The following is a 16,659-nucleotide window of genomic DNA, read 5'->3' as shown; positions in this document are numbered from 1 at the left end:
GGGGGAAGCTGTGGTACCTGGTTTCGTGGAAAGGCTATGGCCCGGAGGAGCAATCATGGGAACCGGCTGAAGGGGTTCATGCTCCGCGCTTGGTCTCCTTGTTCCAGCCAGCGCTGGACCCGTGGGGAGCCGCTGAGAGGGAGGATGTACTGTCAAGAATTCCTGTCATGCGAGGGGAAGAAAACGGTAACCAGCAAAAACGGACTACATCTCCCAGGATGCTTAGCGGTTGAGAGCTTATGTAAACAGGAGAGCTGTTACATAACTCAAGGAAACCACGCCCTTATGTAAACAGGAGAGCTGTTACATAACTCAAGGAAAACACGCCCTTATGTAAACAGGAGAGCTGTTACATAACTCAAGGAAAACACGCCCTTATGTAAACAGGAGAGCTGTTACATAACTCAAGGAAACCACGCCCTTATGTAAACAGGAGAGCTGTTACATAACTCAAGGAAAACACGCCCTATAAAGGGAGGAACCGGGAGGTACAACGCTGTCGGATATTGTGTTTACACCGACGTACCTGCTTCGTGAAGAGCAGTGTTCCGGAGTGGTGCTCCAGTAAGGCAAGAACGGAGGTAGGTCGAGTCGTTACTCCCTGGGCCGTGTCTTGCCCCATCGTCACCTGTGAAGGACCCGGAAGCTCTACCGGTCAACCATTGAGCTTCGCTTTTTGACTCGGCTGAGTCAAAGCGCAGTGGCGCTTTTTGCTGGTTGGAGTCGTAACTCCCAGCCAGACCAGAGATACAGGGACTGCCAGCTGTAACGCACACCAGGAGGTGTTTGCCGCGTTACAGACTCGGAAGTCCACAGGATCGATCGAGCGGCTGCTCTCGGTTCAGTCTTCTTGCTATTTGATTGGGGTATCGGTGACGCATCACCAGGAGGTGACTCCGCGTCCCGGTGCAGTCTGAGGAAGAGGTTGAGTGGCTGCTCCCTTCAGGTAGAGACCCCGGCTGGGTGTTTCCCTGACTCCTCGATTCTCCCCAACACTCTTCGTGCCCCTCACAGCCTACCGATTGGCATTGTCGGCCATTTCATTTCTGCCCTCTGTTGGCATACGCCGGGATCGGCGTATATGCAGAGGACGGTTAGGACCATCCGTGCGGTGGGCTGGTAACGTACTTAGCCTGGAGGATTCCAGTGACTATAACTTTTGTTTATTCTTTGTATTATTTTTGCCTTCATTAAAATAACTAACCCTTCACAAGTGGTTGCGTCCTCATTATCGTGTCTGTTAAACGATCCTGAGACGTTCAGGGCGTTACACGCTGGTCCCGTGCCCAACTTCGCCGGGCCCCCGACCACAGCTGTGCTGAGACTATGGCTGCGCAGGCCGGCGGCACTGAGAAAAAACGTGTTTGGGCGCCTGGTCCCTGACCTCGAAAGGAGCGAAAGGCAGATCCCAAGGGAGCGCCGATGGAGGCAAGACCCAAGGACTTGGCTGTAGCCCGGGAGTCTTTAAAGCGTTCCAAAGTGTTATCCGCTTAGTCACCAAAGAGGCGCGTGCCATCAAAGGGCATGTCCAACAAAGTGTTCTGGACATCCCCGGAGAAGCCAGCTGTCCTGAGGCAGGCGTAACGGCGTAGCTCCACTATTGTGGAAATTGCTCTGTCGAGAGAGTCAGCTCCGTCAAGGCCACAACGGATAGTGAATTTTGCAGCATCTCTCCCCTCGGTAATGGCTTGGGAGAGCACTGCTCGAGCTTCCACTGGGCACTGAGGCAGCACCTGTGCTACAGTGTCCCACACAGAGTGGGAATAGCGGCCAACAGGCATGCAGTATTCACCGCTCGCAACCCGGAACTGGCAGAGGTGAAAATCTTTTTCCCCAAATAGCTCAAATATTTTTAGATTCTTTGTCCGGAGGTGCGAAAGGGAATGCGCTTGGAGAGGCAGAGGCCAGACTCTCAGGCGTTGGGTGTTGCGTGAGAAAACTGGGGTCGCCCGGTTTCGCGATGGCACCGTGCCACACTTCTATCCACAGGAACCCCTGTGTTAGGCTTGGTCCAGGTGCTTAACAGAATGTCTGTAAGCGCGTCATTCAAGGGTAGTACCGGCTCCGCCGAGGAGGTTGCCGGCTGCAGCACCTCAATCAGGAGATTGGTCCTGATAGGCACAGAAGGGAGCTCGAGGTTAAGAGCCTCAGCCGCCCTACGCAACACCACAGAAAAAGTCCCAACCTCCTCCGTAGCTACGGAAGAAGGGGACAGTGTACCAGGGTGCGGAGAGAAATCCAGATAGCCTGGACCTTCCATATCACCCTGCCACTCCGGTTCATCCTCACATTGAGCTGCGAGAGCGTCCTCAGACCCCTCCCAGTACTCCCCTTCGTCCACCGGATGTTTAGGAGGCCGGTAAGGACGAGGGGCCCAGGAAAAGGAATAAACTCCCCACCTGGAATAGGAATCGGAGGATAATAGACCAATCCAGGCTCGACGTAGGCAACGGCGTCCGGAGGTGGCGGCGAACCCGGCACCAAGGCCGGAGCCAACGGCGCCGCAGGGTATCTTGCTCGCGTATCCGGGGCCAAAGGCGGCAGCACGGGGGCAGAACCACCCAACGGGTCCACAGGACCTAAAAGCACACCCGAGGGGCCCGATGGGGCAAATAAACGGCCCATGACCGACAGGAATACCTGTATTTCTTCCAGAGTCGCGTACGCCCCGGGAAAGGCGGGTAGGCCGCAGGCAACAACGGAGGCTCCACCAGAGCCGCGGGGGAGTGACCACCCTCCCCCGCGTCTCGCGACCGGTGAGGGGAAGACGAAGAGCGACGTCGCTTCTTTGACTTCTTATGGCGCTTTGACTTACCTGTCCCCGATTCCGACGAACGGTGGTGTCGGCCCGGAGACCTGTCCCTCGACCTCCCACAAGAGCGGGACCTCGAGCGTCGCGGAACCGATTGTCCGGCCTCCAACAACTTTCGGGAACACTCCCGCAAAGCTTTCGGCGCCATGGCCCGACAATCGGGGCACATCTCGGGGTCATGGGCGTGCCCCAAGCAGAAGAGACACACGTCATGCGGGTCCGCCACCGACATGTTCCGACGACAGTCCCTACAGGACTTAACCCCGGGCATCTCCACTGCACCAGAACTCGAGTACTCGACAAGCAAGAGCAGCAAGTCTCAGAAATAAAGTTAAAATATTAACTAGGAGTACCGCTCTCTCTTGGATCTGTGCTTGCTGGCGCCGCGGAAAAAGAAAGAACTGACATCAGCGCGCGTGGGCGCGTCTAAGTAGCTCCCAGGCTTCATCCCGGCGAATACGACGCCAGCGATGTACGGGGAGCCGCACCATGACGCCTACTGACGTGCAGGGGTACTGCTGACGAAAACCTTCCGGATCAAGTCTGACACCTAGGGATATTCTAAGGTAAGGAATCTATCACTAACGTGTCTCTTTCAGATCCAGTTAGTATTGGTTAGATGCTTTTCAAACTTGCGCGAATAAGCTCACAAATTTCATTCAGCGCTTATTCGCCAACAAAATAAATTGCAGAACCAGATTCTCTCTCTCTCAGCTACCAATTGCTATTTCAGCAAGAAAGTTTATTTGCTCAGGGAATGGTAACTGGAATACAGGTCAAAGCTTTCAATATTCAGAGCCATCATAGACACCAACATAATTTAAATAATATTTCCTTGCCCAGAACAGAAATTAAAAATGTAAAATCTCAATTTATTGCTTGATTTCACTCATTTCCATTAATTGTGCACAATTACGTAGAAAACACGAATAATATTTTTTTTTACTCACTGCTTTAAGGAGCAAAGCAGAGAAAGGTGTTACACATGGTGTTATTAAGAATATATTAGTGACTCTCGACTAATTATTGTCTTGCACTTCCAACAATTATTGTGCATACGAAAGGTAGGATCACTTATGAACATCTTTCTTGCACAATCCAACGACATGTAATTCTACGAAAACACAATGTAATAATTATTCATGTTCCTTTGGGAACTATTAGTCAACTCTCCCCCTCCCCCCGTTCCCAATCCAGCGCCTTGAGACACTTATGGGTGAGTCGTCACGCTTTACAATACACTTGATTGATTGACTGATCCAAATTGATGTTGACTTTATTAAACTGTTTAAGTTTAAGTGGAAAGGAGACACATATTAAAAAATTGAATCATGGTTTGTATTACCTCATTATGTTGTAATATAACACATGACTACATTTCCTACCAGTAGGGAGTAATGGACATTCCATGGTGGAATACCCTGAAAAATTTGGGAAGATCAGTAAAATCGTGAGCCCACCCTAGAAAAAGTCACAGACTTACGCCTATCAAGGGCACAAGTGAACCAATTTCCATGGTGGAAATGGGGAAAGAGCATCTTCAAAATTGGAGGGGTGTAAGAAAAGGGGTTTTTCAAGGCAAAACTATTTCTCAGAAGGGGAGAAATGTAAAAGTGAAATTATGTTAATCTAAAGGCATTTATGCACTTACACATGCAGAACTGGTGCTGCATAGAGTTAATCCGAGATTCACATCATGTACCCAGGAGTACTCTTGGAAAGGTTTGCGAACTCCTGAAATTTAGAAAATTAACTACAAAAGTGAAGAGGTATGAATATTTTTCAGACTCCGGCTCTATTATTTTCAAGAAATTCAGTAAATGTTCTCCTGTGCTAGTTCTTTGCGATTGTGCTTAAATTCCCCTCTACAGCTCTGGACTCTTCAATCATCTCAACATGAAAAAACTCAAATACAGGCTACAGGCCTTTCTTATTAAAGTTTGCTTTTTGTCAGGTTAATTTACAAATTGTTGTAGAATGGAGAGCAGGAGACACGCAAAAGAAATAACATTTACAAATAGTAGAAACAACTCCAAAGCTTCTAAAAAGAAACATACCTTCAGTGTTACTCCAATAACATTGATGGCGTCCTTGACTTGGGGGTGGTTCGTACACTGAATCAGTTCTTCACATACCCAGAGTCCAAGGGAGCAAACAGCAATGCACCTTCACAAACAAAAAACAAACATCGACTCTTTATGTAAGCATTCCAGAATGGCTGCTGTGGGTTAACTATTCTCTTAACCCCTTCCATGCTTATCACGAGCTGGGCTCGTCATGAGTCACAGCACATCTGTGCTCATGACGAGCTGGGCTCGTCATAACGGCCGCGGTTCGCCCACGCGCGATTGATTCCCCGCCAGTGCGGGCGAATTAATCAGTGGGCGGAGTCGTGACGAGCCCCATCCCCCCTGCGGCGAAGGGGTTAATTGGAAGAGATGCGTTTCATTAAAACGACAATATAAATGCATACAGCCTTAATCATAAATGCTTTATGAAAAAAAGTCAAATATTTTGACCCCCGGGATACTACTAAATTAGGAGCAAACTGCTGACTTGTGTAGAGTTCTCAGAATTTCAACAGAACCCAAGAAAATGTACAAGTCTCATTTTCATGAGCACTAAAATACATAAATAGTTCCACATGCTGTACAGTAATAGGCACACATTTCCACGTGTTCCACTGCGCATCGATTATTTATATGTTTGGCTTCTTCATAGGGATGTTTGTTTCCAGCAGAGAAACCCACTTCGACTGCACACCTACCAGATTTGTATGTGTTCCCAATTCATACAAAAAAAATGTGCTTATTCCTGCTACTGCCTTTAGTAAACATGCATGTGAAGCTTGGAATCCAAGGTAAATCCCTACAAACAGTGATCTAGGAGTATTCATTAAGTACAACCGTTCCTTCATTCACTGTTCAAATTCTTCATTCTTAGTTTAGTGCTGTTAAATCGTGCTTGATAAAAACGTCAACAAAGTCCTCCATTTCCATAACCCCCACACTGGGCCCACTCCCAAAACTGCAATGCATGTCATGCTTTACACACATTTTCCAATAGTTTGCCAAACAAGTGTGCGTCTTGTTTCTTGTGGTAGATGTTGGCCGCATTTTATTTTGCATAACATGTATGACTTACTTTTTGCGTTACAGTACCATGGTCATAGCCTGCTATGACCAGGCCATGAATCGACGTCACGGGATATCATAAATCATTTTGACAAGATTATAAACCATAGACATGACAGCTCATTAATAAATCCATTTGGCAGTCATAAATCATTTTTGACAGGTTTGTAAATCACATGACAAGTCATAAGTCATAACTCACAACGGCTGACAGGTCATAAATCCTTTCTGACATATCACAATCACGTTCTGTTATCTGCTTGCCATGCTTGTGACACCTCTTAGTTTGTTTAGGCCATCATTTGTTCAGGCCATCATACCTGCCGTTTTATGGGGTCATAAAGCTCCCTGTTGGTTTTCACGCTGATTGCGTGGGGTTGTAGCCTTTCCCTAGAGTTAGGCACCAACTCGCTCCCTTGTTTGTCCATTTTTGTGCCCTGCCATATGGCGGGTCTGGACTGCAAGGGCTGACTCCACTTGCTCCCCCCCTTCCGGCCTACTTACCCTGCTATAAGGCATTCCCAGTTGAGTGGCACTCCTCCTGCACACCGCCCTGCCGGTGTACCTTCTTATCAACAAATGTACCCCTTCTTAGATGCCTCCCCTGCCATCCCGCACTGCAACAGTGCTGCAACAGTGCTGTTTCTCAGTGTGGGTGGGTGGGTCTCGAAAGTTGATCAGCACACCACCTCCAGCTTCCAAAAGTAACCTTATGGGGGAGATTTTAACATAATCTTAGATCCAAAGGTGGATCGACTCCCATCTAGAAACGCCGCAAATCTCTCTAAAATGAGGGAGTGGAAAGGCCTATGCTTTAAGGCGATGGGGCTAGTTGATATCTGGAAAGAGAGGGAGATAAGGCCCAACGTTACACCTTTCATAACAAAAAAACTGGGACACGCCTCTAGAATAGACTTCTTTTTGATAGACAGGAGTTTGATTAGCTGTACACAAAGTGTGGTACATCTGCCAGCTCATTTGTCTGACCATTCAGCTGTCCAGATACAACTTCAGATGAGGCCTGCTGTAGCCCCTGCAAGGTGGACAGTGGACCGTACCATTCTCTCTGATCCCCAAAACATAGAGGCTCTTATAACAGAAACAGAACAGTTCTTTATAGCAAATAAAGAAGGAACCTCAAGACAAGTAGCGTGGGATGCCTATAAGGCAGTTATTAGACGGAGAATACTTAGTCTGTGGCACATAAAACTAAAAAAACAAAGAGCATAATTAGCCGGGTGGAAGAAGAAATAAAACTCCTAGAAATACAATTAGCGAGAGAGTCTTTACCACAAGAGGTAGTTCGAATAGAAGCAGAAAGGAAAGCGAAGAAAGTAGCCCTGGCAGACACCCTAGAGGGCATAGTTAGGAATAAATGGGAGGCAATTAAACTGTCTCATTATGAATATGGGGAGGGGTGTGGTAAGATGCTTGCCTGGAAAACAAAAACAGATCAAACCCGGAACAAGAAAGTAGGCATTCAGGTCGAAAATCAATCGGAGCCAAGTACTGAGATTCAGTGATAGAGAAGGCTTTTATGAACTTTTTTGAAAATTTCTATACAGAAGACACCTCTCCATCAATAGACCAAGTCAATCGGTACTTAGAGAAGTTAGCCCTCCCAACTCTATCGCAAGAACAAAGGGAAGACCTCAACAGAGAAATCACAATAGAGGAAGTAGAGGAAGTTGTTAGGAGTCTAATGAAAGCGAAAGCCACTGGCCCAGATGCACTACCTAATGAACTCTACATTAAACTTAGAGACGTTCTGGTTCCTCCTCTGACGGAGCTGATAAATTACATTTTCTGTGCGAAAGGAGATCTTCCGGACTCATTGAATGAGGCAATAATTAGCATTCTCCTGAAACCCGGGATAAATCTGGGGAAATGTGTGTTGTAAATGCCTATATCACTCCTAAACAGCGACTACAAGATATACACTCAAATCATGGCCAAAAGGTTTGGTAGAGTAGCAGGTCACTTAATCCACATAAACCAGAAAGGATTCATTCAAGGGAGACAAATTCAAGAGCTGACCCATGAGGTGATTGGCGAAATAGACATAGCAACGCACAAGGATCTTCCCCTATCAGTTATCACCTTCGATGCAGCCAAGCATTCGACAGAGTCAACTGGTCATTCCTGAACGCAGTTTTAGGAAAGTATAACCTAGGGGAAACATTCCAAGATGCTATAAAACAATGATACAAAAAACCTACGGTTAGAATCTTGGTAAACGGCAATCTCACGGAAAGGATAACTATTAAGAGAGGAACCAGACAGGGTTGCCCCCTTCCCCCCTGCTTTTCAACTTATACACTGAACCTCTAGCGAGCAAGCCTTATAGTCAGGAATACAAGTCCAACACCTAGCAAAGCTCCAGCGGCTGCAGAATGCTGCCGCAAGACTGGTGCTCAAAGTTCCTAGATCTGAGCCAGTTGGTCACAGATTGAGTAGTCTCCACTGGCTTCCTATAGGGAAAAGGATCAGGTTTAAATCGCTGTGTTTGGCCTATAAAGCCTTACATGGGACAGGACCACAGTTTCTGAGAACCCACATGAAATGCTACGTACCGGCTAGAAATCGAAGGTCAGTCCACTCAAAAACGCTGCAAATTCCCAAAATCAAGCAGGTGAGGTGGGGAGGGAGAAGCTTTCTGCTTCGGACAGCCAAGGATTGGAATCTTTTACCAATCGCAATAAAATGTAGCCCCTTGTTGTTGCACTTCAGGAAGGCCTTAAAAACGTGGCTTTTTAACGCCTAGACAAAGCATGCATGGCCAGATTTTCTTTTGCATCGGACACAGTGCAAAACGCCCATGGGCAATCGCGCGCTTTAGAAATATTAAATCAAATCCAAATCAAATCAAGTTCAGGAGTAATCTGGAAATAGCCCCCTTTTTCTATCAGGGGTGGGAGAAAAAAGTAGCCCTATAAGCGGATGACCTAATGATCTTTACCAGCAATCTGGCCGGGTCACTCAAGACTATAGAGGATATCCTAGATCAATATGTGAGGGTCTCAGGATACTTGATTAATCAGTCGAAGTCTGAAATATGGAATGGAACAATCTCAGCAACAACCCTCTTTTGTTTAAATTTCTTTTATCGTTTTCAAACAGAGAAAATGACGAACGAGCCATTGTGCTCTATGGTCATCGAGGTGCAACCCGGCAATCTTATTACAATTTTTTTTAATTTAACAAACCTTTATTGACATCATAAAGAACTGACACAGCTGGGTGCCTACTTCCCAAAGGGCCGGCACTGCGGTATATATCATTCTTTGCCAAGAACAGTGGGGAAGTGAACATAGCAAGCCGCCTACAACCCTAAGGGGCCGGCCGCGTCAGGTGGGAAAGCATAACTGGTGATAATCAACTCAGGTTCTCAAACAAGTACCCCCAAAACACCAAATCAAGAAATCAGTGTCAACCCCGTCTTTCGCCTGTTATACAAAAACATTGTCAAATCAGTCTCCGCACGTCAATCATCCCCATAGTGCCGTCCCTCCGAAATTCCTTTCACATCCCTACACCACAATAAAGTCATCTCTGCACCTCCATGCCCGGTAGCCCCACATCGTCCCCCCGTTGCTCCCCACCGCCTCTCACCATCTCCCCTCGGCCAGGATCTGTGTCAGGGTCCCCCGTATCAGTGTGTGCCAAGAGATAAGTTTGAAGAGGGGCCCAGATATCTCTCGTGCGTGAGGAGGGTGGCATTAGTTCAGCATATGTGTGTAACTGGTCCTGGCAATATGTGAGATCGTTTATCCAGTCCTTGAACTTGGGAGCTCGACCCCGCCCCCATCGACAGGCTATTCGTGGCTTCGCCATCAGGAGGGCCAGGGAAACATATCTCCGTATCTTGATTGGAACTCGTTCCGTATACCCCAATAGCACAGTGAGAGGGTCGTCAGGCACATGCACTCCAGCCATTTCCTCAAGCGCATGCAGCATCTCCCTCCAGTATTCCCGCACCGGCGGGCAACTCCAAGCCAAGTGTCCAAAGTCAGCCTCTCCCGCCCCGCAGCTATCAGTGTCTCATAATTGCAATCGGTGTAGCCTAGCCGACGTATAGTATAGGTGGTGAACATATTTATAATGGATAAGGCGTAATCTGCTATTGGCGGATATGACACCCGTTTGGCGACAACAGTAGGACCATTGGTCCTTCGTGATGGAAGTTCCCAATTCTGCCTCCCATTTACCCTTGGCTGGGCCCGGTCCCCTCTCCCATTCCTCCTGAGTCGAACAATATAGTCGCGACACTACATGTTCCGGGGGAGTGTGCTGTAGAAGAGTGTGTAAGGGAGGGATTATAGGGGGTTCCAAAGGGAAGCACTGAGTAAGTGAACGCACGTCTTGCCTAAGCCTTACATAATAGAACCGTTCCAAAGGGGTGGGGGACTGGGCACCAAAGAAGTCCTCACTATTTTTAAACTTACCATTTACATACAATTGGCCCCAAGTAAGACACGACAGTTTCAGCAGCATACAACAGCATGCCCCATCTGACGAGGGAGGTCCTGCCTTCCCTGTAAAGGCGCCAAAGGCGAGTAAAGTATCGGGCCTTTAAGTCTGTGCACCAGTTCACGCCAGGCACTAGTATTACATTGTACGGTTGTAGATGCTAGGTGTCGAGGTACTGCCGTAGTACTTAAATATGCTGTACATGGTGTAGGGGCCATGTACCCATCTTCGATTGCCAGATGGGGCTTGTAAGGGGGGGTGCATCCAGTAAGCCGCAAAATGCGCCTGGGCGCATAGAAAATATAGTTCCATGTCTGGGACTTCAAATCCTCCAAACTCAAACGGCCGAGTAAGGACATCCCAAGCCAGCCTAGGTTGCTTTCCACCCCACGTCAATCTAATCAGCTGAGCTTTGATACTTTTGGAAAAGTGACGGCTAGGAGCATACAGGATGTTGGTAAAAAGGTAGAGTAGCTTTGGCAATAGTACCATCTTGATCAATGATACTCTAGCTGCCATGGAAAGAGGCATCGCGATCCATCTGGAGATCTTATCCGTAATAAGATCGAGTGCGCGTCCATAGTTGGAGCGCATCAGTTCTTCCCGGCAGCGAGAGACCCGAATGCCAAGATAAGTGACAGTATCGGAACACCATGAAAGAGGGAACTCCGGGGTGAACTCCGATGTGGTGTCGGTAAGTGGGAATATTTGAGATTTCCCCCAATTCACAGTTACTCCAGATAGTTGGCCAAAACTGATGAGCAATCGGAGAATGGGATTAAGGCTGACCGCCGGGTTCCGCAGGTATAACGTCAGATCATCCGCGTATAGGGAGATCAGAATCTGCCTCTCTGGGTATATCAAAGCAGACTCCCGGTAATGTTGCCGGACTTTAGCCGCCAAAGGCTCGATGGCAATAGCAACAAGCATTGGCATAGCCAATAGGTCTCGCCTTTGGGAGCTTATAAGTGTTTTGCCATGCAACAGTTGTTGTTGCACCAAGGATATTGTGCTGCATAACTAAATACTTATAAGGTCCCAAAAGAGAGACCTATTGGCTATGCCAATGCTTGTTACATTTACTGGTTTGCTGGGCTTCCCCTGAAGTAGTTGTTCTAAGTCCGGTATGTTATTTGTAAAGTGTTGAGACTTGTGAAGCCACTTCCACACACTACCACCCGCGAGTCCTCTTTATTATGCGGGGGGAGGGGTAGTAGGGATCCAACATTCCATGTTTAGTTGTGGTAGCACTTGCAGCCAATTTATTTGGCGGGGTGGCAAGGGGGGCTTAGAGGTCTCTTTTTTTTGGTGGGGAGTTGCATGAGTCACATTTGCTGATTCTGGGGGCGAGCTCAAAAGGGGCGTGAGACGCACACCTTCCATGCGTGGTGTTTCAATGCTCACCTTTTCCTTCATGTAAGCAGAGGTCGCCCTATCTGACGATGACAGGGCTGCATGCCAAAGGTTAATGGGAGGGAACCAGAGCTACATCGCAAGGTGCATAGCATCCCTGGAGTGCCCCAACTGGCGCCTGCCTGGGGTGAGTTTTGAAGTTGCATTAGGAGCAGAAAGCCGAGTGCATGGCGGAAGGTGTCCCTCCTTCCTCACCTGCTCCTTTGTGGCATTGCGAGGCAGGGTAGCGGGGGCAGAATCTGATGTATCGCCTGTTATGGCCCTCGTCCCTCAGCAGCACTCGTCTGACATGTCCTGCCAGCCAGACCAGTACATGATCATTCGTGATTTGTGGGCAAATTGAGTACCACAAACTGCTAATGGCAGAAAGTCTTGCACAGTGAGCTGAACATTCCCTACTGATAAACGATGCTGCTCCGGAGGTAATGATTTTTTAAATTCAGGCAAGGTACACTCAGCCTTCATCCTTTCGAGGCCGGTACAGTGAGTACCATCATTTGGATAACAGTGACATCTGATATCTATGTGCAGCACTTGGAAACAGCAGAACCGTGGCATTCATTTAGCAGTTTTTTTAAGTTGCTGTTATTCCCTTGCTCGGTCTCTCTGGCAACATACTTGCCCTCTAGACCAGTGCCCTCTTCACGTCCCCACATGCCCTCCAGGTGCCCGGTGTGTACTAGGTTTGGCAGTGTTTTAAGATCTGAAAGGAAGTTATTACTGCCTGAATGAGTGTGAGGAGAGGCTCGGGGCATCAGACTGCTGAAGACTCCCTGCCCGGCTCTGTGATCCCTCGACACTCTCTGCACCTTACCCAAGGGGCAATTAGAGCCACATTTGCTTCCCATCATCTGTTTGAAGATAGGGATTGGAGTCTGCCCACCAGGCGGTGGGATTAGACTGTCAAAATGGGTGGGGGTGTCTGTGAAGGGACGAGGGACCCCCCACACCTCCAGAGGTCAATTAACGGCAACATCCAAAGCAATGACCGTCCTCAAGCTAAACACGGCTCAACTACCTGCTGGGGCTGTGAAGCCAAATGTCTGTCTCTCCTCCTAACCAACAGGGAGATAACAGTGGGGTAACCCAGGTGACTGGGGTGTGAGAGACCTGTTATCGAGAACGGAAGACTGGTCAAGGGTTAACATAATGTAAGAATCACGTATGGCACAGCAGAGCTTTCGCGCATGTTAACGCAGTCTATTTCGAGGTTTGCTGAAGGAGACAGCAGTTATTTTATGCCATTGTCATGGGGTGTTGTGGTGCAGTCAGTGTCCCTGCATCTGACGCAGATGTGGGGAACAGCTGGTCGCGAGAGAGTTGAGTTGAGTAAAAAGAATAATCAATGCGACGAGTAGCTAAATCTATCGGACATGATTATATTTTTGTCTTGTGCAATACTGTGGTGTCTACTAAGAAACAAGCATTGGCCGCGCGGGGCCGCGAGACCCAATATGTGGTGGGGGAGGAGCGGGAGTTGTGTGCGCGCGCGACAAATGCTACGAAAGTCATCGCGATCGCTGTGAAAGCGAAAGTGATCACGATGACGTGCTAATGGCGTTCCTGAGTGCTGCTGGCCAGCCAGCAGCACTTAAAAAAGCCACATACAAAATGTCTCTCTAAGCCATCGCATGCGCTGTGCTCAGCGAGACCTAAATAGCATTGGCGACAGGGGGGCATCCCTGCCGGGTACCCCGTGTGATCGCAAAGGGAGCCGACTGAACTCCATTCACCATCACTCTAGCTCGGACTCCGGCGTATAACAAATTGATCCATGCCAGGAAGGGGGGGGTGGAAATCCCATTCGTTGTAAAACAAACGCGAGGTAGTCCCATTTGAGGGAATCGAACGCCTTAGTGGCATCGAGAAATATAGCCGCCGCGTTAAGATCAGGGTCTATATCGTGTAGGACCGCGAATAGTGTACGCAAGTTATGGGACGTGCCTCTAGTGGGCACAAAGCCCGATTGATCAGGGAGCACCAATGCCGTCATAAGGGGCTGATCCGGCTAGCGATCAATTTGGCTAAGATTTTAGCGTCCACATTTATTAAGGATAAAGGCCTATACGAGTCACAGTTGGCATGGGGCTTCCCTGGTTTAGGTAGGGATATAATACGCGCCTCTCGCATTGAAGGAGGTAGTATACCGGTCTCCCGAGCCTCCTCATATACGTGGCGCAGCACCGGAATGAGCAGGTGGTGGAAAGTTTTATAAAATTCGGCCGGTAGGCCATCCGGACCCGGCGCTTTTCCGGATTGCAACTGCATTATAGCCGATACGATTTCTTCATCCTCATGATGTCTCAGAAGAAATTCTCTCTGCCCATCCCCCAACCAGGCGATCGCCGTATCTTCAAAAAAGGGGGAGAAGTCTACTGGCTGATCTCTATGCGTCTTATACAGCCCTCTATAGAACCTACGGAACGTTTCCACTATCTCGGCCGTGCTGCTATGTCTGTGACCATCCTCATCCTCCACTTCAAGAACAATGTTTGCAAATTGTGGTGGCCTAATTAAGAACGCCAGCGTGTTTCCAGGTCTATCCCCCTCCCCAAATTGTCGTGCCCTAAAATATTTCCCTTTGTATTTGCACTCGCGTTCCGCTGTCTCTTGGTAGTCATTAAGCACATCGCGCATCCTAGCCTGCAATGCCGGTGTGGGGCTATTTTGTAATTCCTCCTCAATGTTTTTAAGTTCCGTCTCCAATCTACGCAAAGTAGATCGAATATCTCTCAAAACTCCCCCACTCTTTGCAATACACAAGCCACGTATGGTCACTTTGAAAGCCTCCCACACAGTGGAGTATTGCGACACCGACTCCTCATTCCCAGGGAAAAATTCCTCTATCTCCTGCTCGAGTTCCTGCTTGAAGACTGGGTCTAATAGAGAGAGTGGATTAAAGCGCCAAAGTAGAAACGGAGATTCCACCTGTGGGGGGGTTATAGCGACCAATACTGGAGAGTGGTCCGAATACGTCCGAGGAAGATGGGAGGCATGTGTCACCCATGGGACTAAACCCTTGGTGATGAGCCAAGCATCAATTCTGGACCAGGACGCCCGTGCCGTAGTGTAACAAGTACCCTCCCGTCGCACTGGGTGTTTATGACGCCATGCATCTATCAACTCGTAATCAGCCATTAACATCTTGAGGACGGCTTGTGACTGGGAGTAGTGATGTGGTCGCGGGTGTGACCGGTCCTGTGTGGGATCAACTGTAACATTGAAGTCCCGCCCCCATGGCAATCGTATTACTATATTTGTCCAATCAAAGACAAAGTAAAAAAAGAAGAAAAGTAATGGCGTTAGGGAGGCCCAGGAGAACATAGACCGGGAATCTGGGCGTCAAAGTCGCAGTCTTGTCCCAGGCCAACAGAATGGGACGAGTCACCTCAGAAAGGTACAAATTGCGAGGTGGCCCCATGCGCGTGAGAAAGGGGGGACCCCCCCTCCCATAAAGGCTGGCCAGCAAGGGACCTATCCATAAATAACCAGTGTTTCTCAGACTCCGGGCGGGACCACTCCACCAGCGCTCATTTGAGCCGCCCGCCAATAAGCTAGGTGGTCAGGGACTCCCAACCCCCCCCTCCACCGGGTCTCTATAGGTAATTTCCCGACGCAGCCGAGCTCTCTGATCCCGCCAGACAAAGCGTTCTATGTCTCGTTGCATTGAACGTATGACCCTGTCGGCGGCACCAGTAGAAGCGTATGGAACAGGTAGAGAATTTGGGGCAGTATCACCAATTTCACAGCCCCTATACGGCCCAACCAGGAAAGAGAATGTGGCCTCCATTTCATAAGGGAATCACGGACTTGTCCCAGGATTGCCGTGTAGTTTGTTTTTCAGATGGTTTTGATAGCAGCGGAGACTTGCAATCCTAGGTAGGAAATGGAATTGCGGGCCCACTGGATCGGGTAGGAATGGTGTAGCAACCCCAGTGTCTCAGACCCTAAAGAACGATCCAGGGCTTGTGACTTGTGCACATTCATCTTAAAGTCCGAGGCAAGGGCGAACCCGTTCAGCTCGTCCAAGAAAGCTGGTAAGGATTCCCTAGGGTGCTCCAATGTAGCCACTACATCATCTGCATATAAGCTGAGTTTGTGTTCCAACCCCCCGAAACGCGCCCCTCTAATGCCAGGATCATCTCGAACCCTTGGAACCAGGGGCTCCATGTAAAGGGCAAACAGGAGCGGCGACAGCGGGCACCCCTGCCTTGTCCCCCTACATATAGGAAAGGCAGCTGAAGCCATCCCATTCACCCGCACTGTGGTCGTAGGGTTTGCGTAGCCACCAAATACCCCATCAATGAACCGGCTTGGAAGGCAGAAGTGGGCCAGGATCGCCCGGAGGTACGGTCAGTGGACCCTATCGAACGCTTTTTCAGCGTCGACTGAGAGAATCATTTGTTTCGCTGGGATGCGTTCCGGTCTGTCCAATAGATGGAGAAGCCGTTTGGTATTGTCGGAGCACTGGCGTCTGGGGACAACCCCGGACTGATCCGGGTCAATCAGCCCGGGGAGATGACGAAAGAGTCTGGTCACCAGGATACCAGTAAAGATCTTTAAATTCACGTTAAGAAGGGATATAGGGTGATAGGAACCACAAAGGCGCTTATCCTTACCGGGTTTAGGAATCACCGTTATCAACGCTTCTAGCATGGAGGGCGGGAGAGAGGAAGCCGGGGTAGACCCAATCGAATTAAAAACCCGTACCAGAACTGGGGCTAGCACTGCGCAAAACTTTTTATAAAAAACGGAGGTGAAACCGTCCAGGCCGAGTTTCAAACGGGAGATTGCAGAGATGACCTCCTCCAACCGGATGGGGCTTCAAGC

The 16,659-nt window shown here is 48.9% G+C and overlaps 1 protein-coding gene across 7 annotated transcripts in view; it reads right to left on the bottom strand.

Moving 5' to 3' along the window:
- Positions 1–16,659, bottom strand: part of RALGAPA2 (Ral GTPase activating protein catalytic subunit alpha 2) — a 1,855,355-nt gene that overhangs the window by 814,696 nt on the left and 1,024,000 nt on the right. For all 7 annotated transcript variants that reach the window (XM_085612413.1, XM_085612412.1, XM_085612410.1 and 4 more), the window contains one exon: positions 4,870–4,978. In XM_085612413.1, coding sequence (XP_085468539.1) covers positions 4,870–4,978 — 109 coding nt within the window. The remainder of the gene's footprint in view (positions 1–4,869; positions 4,979–16,659) is intronic.

The sequence above is a fragment of the Triturus cristatus genome, chromosome 6, assembly GCF_964204655.1.
Source record: "Triturus cristatus chromosome 6, aTriCri1.1, whole genome shotgun sequence".
NCBI classification, from domain to species: Eukaryota; Metazoa; Chordata; class Amphibia; order Caudata; family Salamandridae; genus Triturus; species Triturus cristatus.
Note: the sequence above shows the minus strand (reverse complement) of the source record. Positions and strands in the feature narration are given on the sequence as shown.